The 12,391-nt window shown below is 40.1% G+C and overlaps 1 protein-coding gene across 5 annotated transcripts in view; it reads left to right on the top strand.

The window, feature by feature from the left end:
* The window catches only part of FGD3 (FYVE, RhoGEF and PH domain containing 3), a 92,404-nt gene extending 81,797 nt beyond the window's left edge, over positions 1–10,607 (top strand). For 3 of the 5 annotated variants that reach the window (XM_071440117.1, XM_071440121.1, XM_071440119.1), the window contains exons 16-19: positions 1,011–1,133; positions 3,419–3,571; positions 5,115–5,255; positions 9,197–10,607. In XM_071440117.1, the coding sequence (XP_071296218.1) occupies positions 1,011–1,133; positions 3,419–3,571; positions 5,115–5,255; positions 9,197–9,421 (642 nt within the window). In that variant the 3' untranslated portion in view covers positions 9,422–10,607. Of the gene's footprint in view, positions 1–1,010; positions 1,134–3,418; positions 3,572–5,114; positions 5,256–7,518; positions 7,612–9,196 lie in introns of all 5 variants that reach the window. The other 2 variants (XR_011681242.1, XM_071440118.1) reach the window with 2 other exon arrangements.
* Positions 10,608–12,391: the final 1,784 nt, after the last annotated feature.

Here is a 12,391-nt window from a genome sequence, read left to right as displayed (position 1 = left end):
GCCAAGTAATAAAGACTTTTTAATTTTTATTATTTTTTTCTGCAGCTACAATAGCAATGTTTCAAACTCTTCTGTTCTCACTGTATTCTGACAATGTTGAGAAATACTGTGAAATGTTGCTGGCATTCATCAAACACTTAAAGACATCTTTATATGACATGTTGTATTTTTGTGATCTGCACGTTGGCATGTTAATCATAGAATCATGGAATGGTTTGGGATGAAAGGGACCCTAAAGATCATCTCGTTCCAACCTCCACCATGAGGTTTCCACTGGACCAGGTTGCTCAGAGCTGAATCCAACCTGGCCCTAAATACCTCCAGGCATGGGAAGTCCAGTTTATGCTGGATCCAGTAATGCTATTCAGTTTATCAGGAAATTGTGCAATAAGGTTTGCTGAGTGACTTTAGGTATTGGCTTGGATTTAGAGGCTAACCTTGCCTGGCCATCTAGACAGCAGGTCCCAGAGAGTGCAGGTCCCTGGCAGAGGTGTCCCTGCCTTCCTGAGGAGCCTTATGCTTCATCTTATGCTGGGAGGGAGACTAAGAAAACTTCAAAATTAAGCATTTGAAGTTGGGTGGTGCAAAGTCCACTCCTAATACATTTACTTCTTCAGTCAAGCCATTTTCCCCCAAATCTTCACATCTCCTTCCCACCAAGAGAGGGAAGTTTACAGCGCACTCACAAAGTCAACATGCACCTTGAAAAAGGAAAAGGTGAGTGGTGGAAGAGAAGTTTTCTTGAGATGCCCACCTTGGCCATTCCTCCACCTCTGCGCTGACAAACAAGGAGAGGAGATTGCTCCATGGTGGTAAGGAGATGAGTGGGCAGAGAAGGGCTGAGACCACATTATGTCCACCTGAGACCCCTGATGGTTGAGCCAGCCCTCCAGCTGAGGCAAGCAGCAGAGTCATGCAAATTCTTTCCTAAAATGTTGTGAACCCCAAAGAGGATCTACGAACAATGTTGCCATTATTTTTTAATCACATACTTGTACTTTTAATTTCAGAGTGATTCCTCTAGGAAATCTTCTAAATCCAAGCGAGAAAAAGAGAAACAGTCTTGTAAGAGCTGCAGCGAGAGCTTCAACTCCATCACAAAGAGGCGGCACCATTGTAAGCAGTGTGGGGCTGTAAGTATCCCAGCACGCTCAGCTCTTGGGTTTCTTCTGCAGAGACCATAGAAGACAATTTTTTATTTTATCAGTGCAGGGGCTAAAAGACATCCTGGTTCATGGCAAGTCATTGACAGAGCAGGTTTTTCCACTTGCTTTACTCTCTGGATATCAGGGGGGAAAGCAGCAAAACTGGTACAAGGGTCCTAGTTTGTGCCGGTTTAAAGGTAAATTCAGTGCCTCAGTGGATAGAAAGAAAGGTGGTGCTTTTTGTGGGGATGGGCGTATATCTGGGGAGGGGGTTGTAGTTTGTTTGCAGAAGCAATGGCCTTTAGACAGCCTTGCTTCACCCAGACAGCAGCTCTGCTAAAATGAACAGCTGAACATGCAGTATTAAAGATGGTATTAAGCTATTAGAGAGCATCCAAAGGAGGGCAATGAAGATGGCAAAGTGGAGCCATGTGAGGAGCAGCTGAGGGCACTTCTTCTCTTTAGCCTGGAAAAGAGGAGGCTGAGGGGAGACTCACTGGGGTCAACAACTTTCTCTGAGGGGAAGAGGAGGGGCAGACTCTGATCTCTTTCTGTGATCTCTTTCTAGAACCCAAGGGGAAGGCCTGAAGTTGTGTCAGGGGAGGTTTAGGGTGGATGTTAGAAAGAGGTTCTTCCCCCAGAGAGTGGTCAGGCACTGGAACAGGCTCTCCAGGGAAACAGTCAAAGCATCAAATCTGCCAGAGTTCCAGGAGATTTTGGACAATACTCTCAGGCACAGGGTGTGACACTTGGGGATGCCCTCTGTGGGGCCTGGAGCTGGACTTGGTGATCCTTGTGGGTCCCTTTCCACTCAGCATACTCTGTGATTCTGCGTTTCTTTCCCTAAAGAAATGTTGTGCAAAAGTGTTTTCCTCCTGCTTGAAAAACCAAAGAAAATCCATCCCAGAGGCTGGGTTACTGAAGGCCCTTAGCCACCTCCCCTAGAGCCATTTATCAATGCCTGAATTCCCTTTTTTCTTCTGTAAATCAACCATGGCCAAGATGAGATGGATTTCTGCAAAATTATTTGAAACCTCATTCAGTGTTCCTAATGTAACTAAGAGTAATGTTATTTAAATAACGTTAGTCATTTGAAGTAGAGATAAATTTTCAGCTGCAGAGAGATCTAAATGTATAGTTAAAGTGTTAAAGGAAACCTCAGTCTCAGCAACTGAAATTAAATTGTGGAGGTGGCATTTCTACCCTAGAGTTGGGATTTTCAGTCTTCTGGGTTTGCTTTTATTAAATCATGAAATACAGTTCTGGGGTTTAAAATATCCTATTGCAAAATCAGTGCTATTAAAGAAATGAAATAATGGCTTTCCCCCAGGAACAAAGAGATAACAAGAAATATAAAATGAGTAATCTATCATTAAACCATCATTTTTGGTGCAATGCCTTGTGGTGTGGCAATAGCATTCGAATTAAAGAAGTTAATTTTTCTGAAGGAAAGACTATCATATTGCTAAAAATGCTGTCTTGCTTTTGTTTGGGTAGCACTTCCTGACTTCAGGCAGTCCTCCTCATATAGTAAATAAAGTCTTACAGTGAACCATATAACAACATATGTGTGGGTTTTTGGTTATTATTGTACAGAAATTCAGAATGGATGTCCATCAGGCTGACACCCTGGGGACAGTTTGTCTCCCTGGAGCAGGTGTATTAGGGACAAATTTTTAGCATGAAAACAGGTTCTGGAGCTGAAGATCCAGCATTGTTTCCAAGCACTGGTTCCTTGGGCCCAATGTGCTATTGCATGCTCTTGGCAGCTGACACAGATCAGACAGACAAATAATTTTTATGGATAATATATATTGGACTATGTTCTTGAAATAGTTGGTACTTTCTGGATTACTCAGTTCTCCAGGATGTCCTTGATTGATGAGGAATGTCAGCCACTTTCATTCTGAAAATTAGTCTTTCTTAGACCATTAAAAAGCACTAATTGCTTTGTCAACTTAAGCTCTTTTTGACTTATAAAAGCTTGTAAGAAAAGGCAAGAAAAGCAAGGTTGCATGATGTTAGTCATACAGTATTTCCCCAAAGACTTAAGTTTTCCTTAATTTGGTATTTTGGTATATGGCATGGGATCACAAGCACATTAATTATTAATGGAGGTAGATATAGTGAATATTCTATTGGTCTCTCTATCTTACATTTACATTAGCTTTCATTGAATTTTGCTTTACTAACAACCATTCTGTAAGTCAATTTCTTTGATAAAGGATTGTGCTTTAAACATGACATCATTAAACACCATCTGTCTGTTACAGGTGATCTGTGCAAAATGCTCTGAGTTTAAGCCACTTGCAGATAACAGCCGCCATAATCGCGTGTGTAAAGAGTGTTTCCTGCAGCTCCCAGCAAGCCCCTGCAGCCCTGGGGTGGAAGCAGTTGGGGAACAGAAGAAAAGACTAGCTGCAGAGGTACAGTCTTTGGCTAAGAAACCTTGTGAGACTCTCTCTTTTTTTAGTGTATTTAGTAAAAGCTAATCAAATTTGTTTTCTTTTCTGCCCCACCATGGTATTTAATCCTCTGACCTATAAATCTTACTGAACATGCTTGCAGCCTGGATGCTGTTTGTAGATGGTAAGCATTCATCATAGGATGCTGATTACACAAGGATGCATACAGGTTTGGCAGCTAAGGTTCAGCTTCCAAACTTACAAAAAAAAGGAAAACCCTCTGACTTCTTTTTATTATGGTGTATTTCCAACCTTGAGCTGTGCATAGTAACTTTTCAAAAAATAAGATCTGTTTTTTCACTTTTAATTCCACGTAGCAACTCTGTTGCTTGGAGACTTTGACAGTTTTGTACCTAAACACGTCCAAGATCTCAGCAATAGGGTGGGGTAAAGCCACAGGTCCCCCTTGGTCTGAGCTGCTGGGTCTGCAGAGTGCAGAAGAAGTTCTGGATCTGGAAGCTGACCTCATCAGAACCTTCAGATATGGTATCAGACATTGCCCTCTGAGGCAGGAGGTTGGAATGAGATGGTCTTTACAGTCCCCTCTGACCCCAGCCATTCTGTGATATATGCTCCAGCTGTGACTACAGATTATGAGCTCTTTATGGGTGCCAATACAGTCTGTAATATCTCATGACAAACTTTGCAGCACTATTTCAGTAGGAAAAGTTGCAGGTGCAAACCTGCACCTACACAGGAAGAGAGAGCCCTGTTGATCTGAAAAGCTGAGAGGCAAACCAGTGAAATGGGACCCATGGCTTTACTTCAGAAAGGAGATTACAACAAAATGCTGTAAAAACCCAGGGAAAAGTATCATTTTCCCCTCCTCTACTCAGGCTGCTAGTTTTTTTGTTAAATCTTCAAAGGATGAGGTAAAATGCAAGAAAGCCAGTGTATAGAAAGAAAAGATCAGTCAGGCTTTTTCTTTCCCTTCTATTTACATTAAACTTTCTTAACAAGCTTAGTAGAAGCTGAAGAGATTGCCACTTAACAAATGTTATTAGCAGCTGCCAGAAATCTTCAGAAGGCTTCTGTGCAAATCCTAATGCAAACAGGAATTTTGATTTTCTTTGCTTTCTATGAGAGCCCAACAATTTCTTCAATTTTGTTTTTTGCACTCTGATTTGGCATCACCATGCACAAGAGGTTCTGTTAATAAACCCTTTGCATTAATTTGAAGTCATCTCCCAGCCTACTTTGCTAAGCAAGAAATGAGGTGCATCATCTTAATTACCATTTTCAATTTACTGGGTGGAAGTTGAATTTAGCTTCATGTCTGCTGGGAATGGTGGTTCAGCCTCTGCCTCTGTTGCATGGAATTGTGCTATTTCTTAATTGTATATAATAATTATTAATTTCTTATTTGGTTTTGGCCTATCCAACATTTGCCCTCAAGTATTATTTGACTCTGCACCACTTGAGTATTTTATATTTAATTTCAACTATTTTGTGCACTTAAACATAAATGGAAACAGGTCTGTTTTATTTGTTCCCCATCATCCAGAAGCAAAGCATCCTTGTGGCTGAAAACAGCCTCTTCAGCAGCTACCTCCAGTTCCTTGAAAAAGGGAAGACTTGGAACAAAATGTGGGTGGCCATCCCCAAGAGTGAACCTCTTGTTCTGTATCTGCAAGGAAGCAGCCAGGTAAGATGGCATTCATGAGGGCCAACACACAGAAAAAGAAAAGCATAAGTTTAAACATGTCGAGCTGAGAAATGGGTCAAAGGATTTGGCTTGGTTTCAACAACAGAACTGAATTTCCTATTCTGGATAGCACAAAACCTCAGAGATTTTAGGTTACCTTGTTATCTGTACTTACTGCTGATACCATTGTGACCAAATATTAAAGCTCATTGCTTTTTCATTCAATTTTTTTTTTAAAAAAAAAAGGACAAAACAAGGATAATTAGGTTATGCTTTACCTTCTTCAAGGTTTTATACAGGTGTAGTCAAGGGTTATATTAAGCTGTCATTAGGGAAAGCACTTTCCTGTTAAATATATAGAGCTGCAAAGGAGGCTGGATATTGCAATTGCTGGAGCTGCTGGTTCAAGCTTTTTTTTTTAAACCTAGTTCTGGATTGATGGGATAGAGGAATTTGTGAAAATATAGATGTTCTTCGGCCTGAAAAATTACAAAACTCCTTGTCATAGCATCATGGGGTTTTATCTTTAATTGAAATACTTACATTTATAAAAGTTTTTTGTCTCTAAATGTACTGTTAAAGCTAACTAGCATTTGTGTGTGATGAAAATCAAGGGATAGAAACATCTATATCCAAACCAGAAATATCTGTCATGCTTCCTTAGCACTGAAGAACAACAATGCTGAAAGGAGATTCCCCATATCCAGTTTTTCATTTGGCATTTGACACATTTATACACAGCTTTGTTTTATCTCCTGTGTGGGATGGAAGTAGTAATGGAACTGAATTCAGCCAGCAATTACCTTGCTGTAGTTGTAGCAATAGAAAGGTTTTTTTTTTATTAGCATCTGTTTGTGGCTAGGATCAGTCAAGGAAATAAATTTTCCCTGTGATTTTATAAAGCATTTCAGAGTAAAGCTCCCCCTTTATCTGATTGACAAATACTACACCTGGACCGTGGTGCCCCCGTTGGCCTTGTAAAATGCACAGCTATTTGCAAAGCTCTGACATGAACTTACTTGAGTGAGATGTGCAAAGGCTTCCAGGATAGCTGGAAGAGTAATGGATTTTGAAGAAATATGAAGGGTAAAACTAGTATAGCTAGAGCTGTACTAGTACATTAGCTATATTTATGTATATATCAGATATATAGCTATATTTATATATATCAGATCAGGCTTGATCCAAGAGAAAATTTTGCTTTATAAAGAGAAATTTTTCATTCATCATGTAAATGTGATTTACTTTTAGAAAATAAGGGAGTAGCTAAGTTTGAAATTGACCTCAGGGTTTTTTGAGAAGTTTGGTATTTTTGGTTGCCTGTTGATCCTGTTTAGTAGAAGCTTTACCTTGCCCTACACTTAACTCTGCTTGCCCTTTTTTGGTTCTGAAGATCACAGGAGTCTCTCGATGATTTGTGTAAGGTTGGGGTTAGATCATGAGAGGATAAAGAGTAGAGTTTGGGTAGAAAAAACCATGGATTTTCTAAGCCCACTTGGAAGTAGGAGGCGGATAATGCCATTGGTGGGTCATTGTTGTCCAAAGGGCTTATACACTGCAAAGAACTGTGCAGTGCCAGAGGCGTGTCTGTATGCAGGGGTGCCTGAAACAGAACTGCCTGTCTGGTGGCACTGAGTATTCTGTTCCCAAATCTTAAACCCTGGATGTTGCAATGGCTGTAACAAAACAATAAATACATGCTGCTCTAATGACCTAGATAAATAACCCATTTGTGTTGTGCCGCTGAGAGTCAGGATGAGTGCACAGTGCATATGACTGCTGACTGTATTACACATCCACTAAATTTTTATCTGCCACTCACACTATCTGAGGAAAATTATTGTAATCAGCCCTAAAGTGAAGTTCTTTCAGCACTGGGTATTTTGGTTTGATGAAATACCAGTATCTTGCAGTTGTACTATGTTGCACACAGAAATTTTTTTTTTAAATACAGTCCAACCAACCAAACCCTGTAGGCTCTTAAAATGAAAACATGAATTTCATCTCTCTTATAAGGCCTGTAAATCCTACTTACATGCTCAGTATAAGGCTGGAATTCCTCATGGGCGCATAATAGCTGCTGGATTTGCTGGGCTTCGTGTAGGAGGAAGGGCTCAGCCGCAAAGGACATCCACGGATGCTGCTGGTCCCAAAGAGAAGTCTGGATTGGGGGTGGGGTATTCCTCAAGGACAAGTACTTCACCTTTACCTCTCAGTAGTACAGCTTTTCAGAGATAATGTAAATCCCTTCCTTTTGGATCAGGCAGGTACAGACAAAGTGTCAAGGGCAGCATATTAAGGGAGGATGCAAGACCAAAGGCAGACTGCTTAATTTGCCTGTGTCTGCACATGTTGGGTAGGTGCAACACATACAATTCAAACATCAATTTGCTCCAACAGTGCACTTTGTGGCTACAAATAATATCATTTGTCATTGTCATGGGCAACCTACAATTTTCCATTTGACAAGTCTAAATGTCTACTCTTCCAAACCAAGACCAGTGAAACAGGCATGGTTGAGCATGCATGTGCTCTTGTGCATTTGTGTTCATCAGTCTCATGTTTGCTTGCTTGAACAGTGCCACGTGTGCAGGAGCTGCTCTGTACATGCCAGTTCTTCTGCATGGGCAAGACCTTCCTGTTTTTAGGGATGTGACTGTGGTTTCAGGGAATAGAAACTGTGCTGCATTTAGGACAACTAGTTACACTCAAATGGGAACTGAGTGTAACTTCAGTGTTTAGCCTAAAGCTGCCTTAAATCTCGTTGAACAGTGCTTGATCTTCAAGCAATTGGACTCTGGCATTTTTGCATTACAATAACAAGCAATAGATGAATAAATCAAGAAGCCTGTATTGATAAACTGTATTAATAAACTGTGATACATTTTTGACTGTATTTCTTGCCAATTTAGTTCATGTATGTGTCTGCATTAATGTGAGCAGTTTTGATACTTTAATTATTTTAGACAAAGTGTGGAGAAAGTAGGCAACTTTTTTGACCATTGTTCTCAGAGTTTTGGTCCTCTTCCAGATTTACCAAGTCATCTGCATTTGGTGTGGGCTGACAAAAGAATGACTTTGCCACTTCTCTGTGGGATGCTTCGTTAGCTTTGGTATGGGGCTGCAACACAAGCAGCTGCTACAGAAGGTGGCAGCTTTGTACAGATGCTTGATGCCTGTGTGATTCAGACTTCAGTTTGGGGACTCATCTTTAGAAACACTTTGCTGGGAGCACTTGAAGAGGTTGCTTGGCCATGGCACACCTTGCCTTGCTAAAATATGTCTTTCTTGAGAGATTAGGAGAGGAGTTGGTTGATGCTCAAGATGTGACTGCTAGAGAGCTGTATTGATCCTTAGATGTGTGAGTGAATCTGGCTATGAAAGGATGGTCAAGAATTTGAGCGCTGGCTTTCTTGACATCTCTCAAAAGCATCATAAATTACTGAAAATCAAAAATTGTCTTTTCTGTCAAAGACTTTTCCCTTGCCCTTTAGTTGCCTTGGTATCTCGCAGGGTCCAGCTTTGCTTAATTGCTTCCTTTTAACCAATCCTACAAAATATCCCATGATGTTCAAAAGGGACAACATCAAACTCTTCTAGGCTGGGTCCCATTGCCTATACCTAATGCAGAGGAAGTTTTGCAAAAGGCATGCGCATAAGTTACATGAAATTATATGAAAATCCCTGGCCATATTTACTGTGAAAGGAAATCAGTGACGTAAGAATAAAGCACCACTAAGTCATTGCTTTTTGCTGGTTTAAGCTGAGCAGTCGGTATTGCCTTGTCCCCGCTTCCTTCATTGCAGCACTGAACAAGGAGCCTGGGACTGCATCTGTGTGCTTCCTGCAGTGTGTGCCTGCTGGCTCCATGCAGTGTACCCCCCCTCCCACCTCAAACTGCATTTGGTCCTGAATCCTTACATTTGTTTTCTCTCCTTTAGGATGGACGAAGCCCACGTCCAATCCCTCTGCCTGGCTATGAAGTCAGTTTACCAGGTTCTGGTGAGAAGTTTGATCTGAAGCACGTTTTTAAGCTTTGCCAGTCCCATCAAACTCTCTATTTCAGTGCAGAAGATGAAGAGCTGCAGATGAAATGGATGGAAATTCTCACCAGAGCTGCCAAAGGAGAGACTGAGGATACAGCTGAAGGGCTCAGCAACCCATAGAGCAAGTTTCATTTAGTTTCTTTCCTACATGCTATAAACCATCACTTGAATTTGGTATTCTTGGCACTTTGGAATCTATATGGCTTTATATTTTCATGTGTCTGCATAGGAAGTTCAGTGGTTTCTCACCTTTTATTGTACATTTTTCAAGTACAGTAGTTACCTGCCATATATTATGTTAAAGAAAGAAGTAGTTATAGTTGGTGGTGGTGTCAATGCTGGTTTTAAAACAAAAGGCAAGGAGCAAAGCATTAATTTTAACAAAGGTAGTGGAAAATCATCAGTCTTGTTTTCCTAAATGTATATTTTCCAGTCCTTTTGATTGCTGTTGAGTGCAGGATGTGTATATTCTGTGATTAGTTCTATAAATGCTGCCTTTTAAGTTAAATGTTGTAAAGGCTTGTGCTGGCCACTGACATTCCATTCTCTGCCTCGCCCTCCTGGTAAGGTCTTTGTGATGTGTGAGCAATGTACTGAGTATTTTCTTGTTGCTAAAACCATGTCTCTGCTGTTTTGAGATGAGCTGTTCAAATGACAAATAGCGTAGAAGGGACTTCTAAAAATGACTGCAAGTGGTGCAGAACAGAACATTAAGAAGTCGCATTGATTTTAAGCATTTATTATATTGATTGCTTTCTTCTGGAAACAATACCTTCCTTCCTTCTATTGGAACCCATTTTGATGTAAGTGAACAAACATTTTATACTGCAAACTGGGTTATGATCAATAAACAAAAACATTTTTAGTACGTACAATACAAAAAGGTGACTTTTTTGTTGTATTGGTTAATTTAAGTGGCCTAGATTTTATTTATATAATTTGTAAATAATGTTTCATAAGTATTTTAAGAATTTTTAAAAGACCTCAGCTAATTAACAGGATTTATTACATAGTGTAAGAGATATTTGTATGAACCGAATTTGTAATTTAATTTTCCTGTTCACCTGTTTTTGTCTTATTTTCAAACATAAATGCTTATCTATTTAAATAAAAATTCCTGCAGTTAACTCCTGAGCCAGATTTCCAAGGCACAGCAAAGTTTAGGTCAACATTTAATATAGATTAAAAAAAATTATAAAAGTCTAAAACAAACAAACAAAAAAAAGGCATGTCTGTTCCTAGTCGTAGTAAGCATGTAGTATCAAGCAAAATGAAATAAAATCTGTCACAGTACTGTATTTTTAAATGGTTTGGTTTAACTTTTGTTTCCTCTTCAGCCTTGTACATTTTCTGATATTGATAGAGAGGAAGAAATGCTCCATACAGACAGAGTTTTTTAGGATTGTTGAAAATTAGTGATATGCATCAGTGAGTATTTTTTGGACCTACAGAAAAGGACTTATCCTTGTTTAGGGTTTGGTTTATTTTTTACATTGGTGAATAAATCATATATCTGAAGTCCATGATGATAAAAAATTATAGGCCATGTATTTGATTATCTACTGGAAAATTTTCTTGAGACTTGCATCTTTCCTCCCTATCCACCCTCTCCCAACAGTCAACACAGAAAAGATTTCTTGAAGAGTAGCTTTTACCATGAAAAGGAATTTTTTCCAGTGTGTGTTATTTCTTCTCCCAAGCTTCCTTGAAAATGTAATGATGTAGAGTGCTTGAAAATTTACTCTTTTAGAAATATTTCTGGTTTGGAGGTGGGCTTTTTGTTTGTTTGTTTGTTTGTTTGTTTACAATGTGCTAGCATTCTCTCATTCTATGATTTTAAGCAAATGAAGGGAAATGTGCATAGTGAGTACATTAACAAACCAACATGCAGCAATGCAAGAGCAAAGCACCCTCAGAGAACAGCCCTAGGCTACAGAATGCTGTTGTCGGAGAGTCTCTCTTGGTCGGCATTGATTGACCAGCACAAGGTCCCAGAACACAGTGCTGCTGTGAAATCACAATCAAGCTCTGAGAAATCACCACACATCTCTGAAGGCTTGTCCTAAATTTACAGCAGGATCTAATCTCATCCAGATCAAAGGCTGGAGGGTTAGGACCTTTGTTTCATTCTCCTTCCTCATCTTCTCTCCTTTGGAAGGAAGTAGGAACTCCCAAAGCTGAAGAAATAGGTGTTGCTGACAGTATTTGTCATAAAAGCTGTAAGCTTTAGACTTTCCTTTGTCATAAAAGCTGTTCTTCTTAGCTCAGCCTGCTTCTGTGCAGAGGGTTAGCACAGGGATTAAGCATCCCATAAATACTACGTATACCTTCGTATTAGTGCATAAATAAGATTTAAGCCACTAATAGCCCCTTTCTAGCTCTGCATAGAGCTGAATTATATATGCTGGCCATGATAAGACCTGAGAAAAAAATTTAATATGTGGCTGCAGCAGTTAAGTTCAACCAGGGGACTGAATTTTGATTAAGTGAGGATTAAAAGTACAATACCCACAGCTGCGGTGTCCTGAGCACATTTCACAAAATATGCCAAAATCTCACAATAAGCCAAGAACCTTCTCACTGCATGAGGGATGTGGCCTGTGGAGCTGCACCAACAAATCTCCACTCTGCTGCTTGCAACCATGAAGTAAAACCCACCAGGTCCTTCTGACTCTGCCTGTCAGGTCAACGCACTGGACCCTACCTGCCAGATAGACACAACATTCTTGCTCTGAGCATGGCTGGTGCAGAATTAAACCAAGCTGTGGTGCTCTGGGCTCTCAGGCACTGCAGGATGCCAAAGTTCTGCTGTGTTTGGGAGCTAAACCTCACAAATCTTAGAGAGCTTTCTTGGTCCTTCCTGTCAACAGCTGGATAAACCTTTCCTTTGCTTCTCCAGGAGCTGCTGTCTCTCTCCAAGGTGCCCATCATCTCTCGCCTGAATTAAAATGATGTCTGTCATTTTTTCCTGCATTTTTTTTCTGTAAATTGGCAATCACAGATAAAGGGTTTGAACAACCCTGGATTTCTTTCAGGAAGATTTCATTAACAAATCAATTAGCTGTATTTAATCTCATTCCCACAAATTTT

This window comes from Agelaius tricolor, unplaced genomic scaffold, assembly GCF_023055355.1.
Source record: "Agelaius tricolor isolate 1412-34295 unplaced genomic scaffold, bAgeTri1.0.p SCAF_14, whole genome shotgun sequence".
NCBI classification, from domain to species: domain Eukaryota; kingdom Metazoa; phylum Chordata; class Aves; order Passeriformes; family Icteridae; genus Agelaius; species Agelaius tricolor.
Note: the sequence above shows the minus strand (reverse complement) of the source record. Positions and strands in the feature narration are given on the sequence as shown.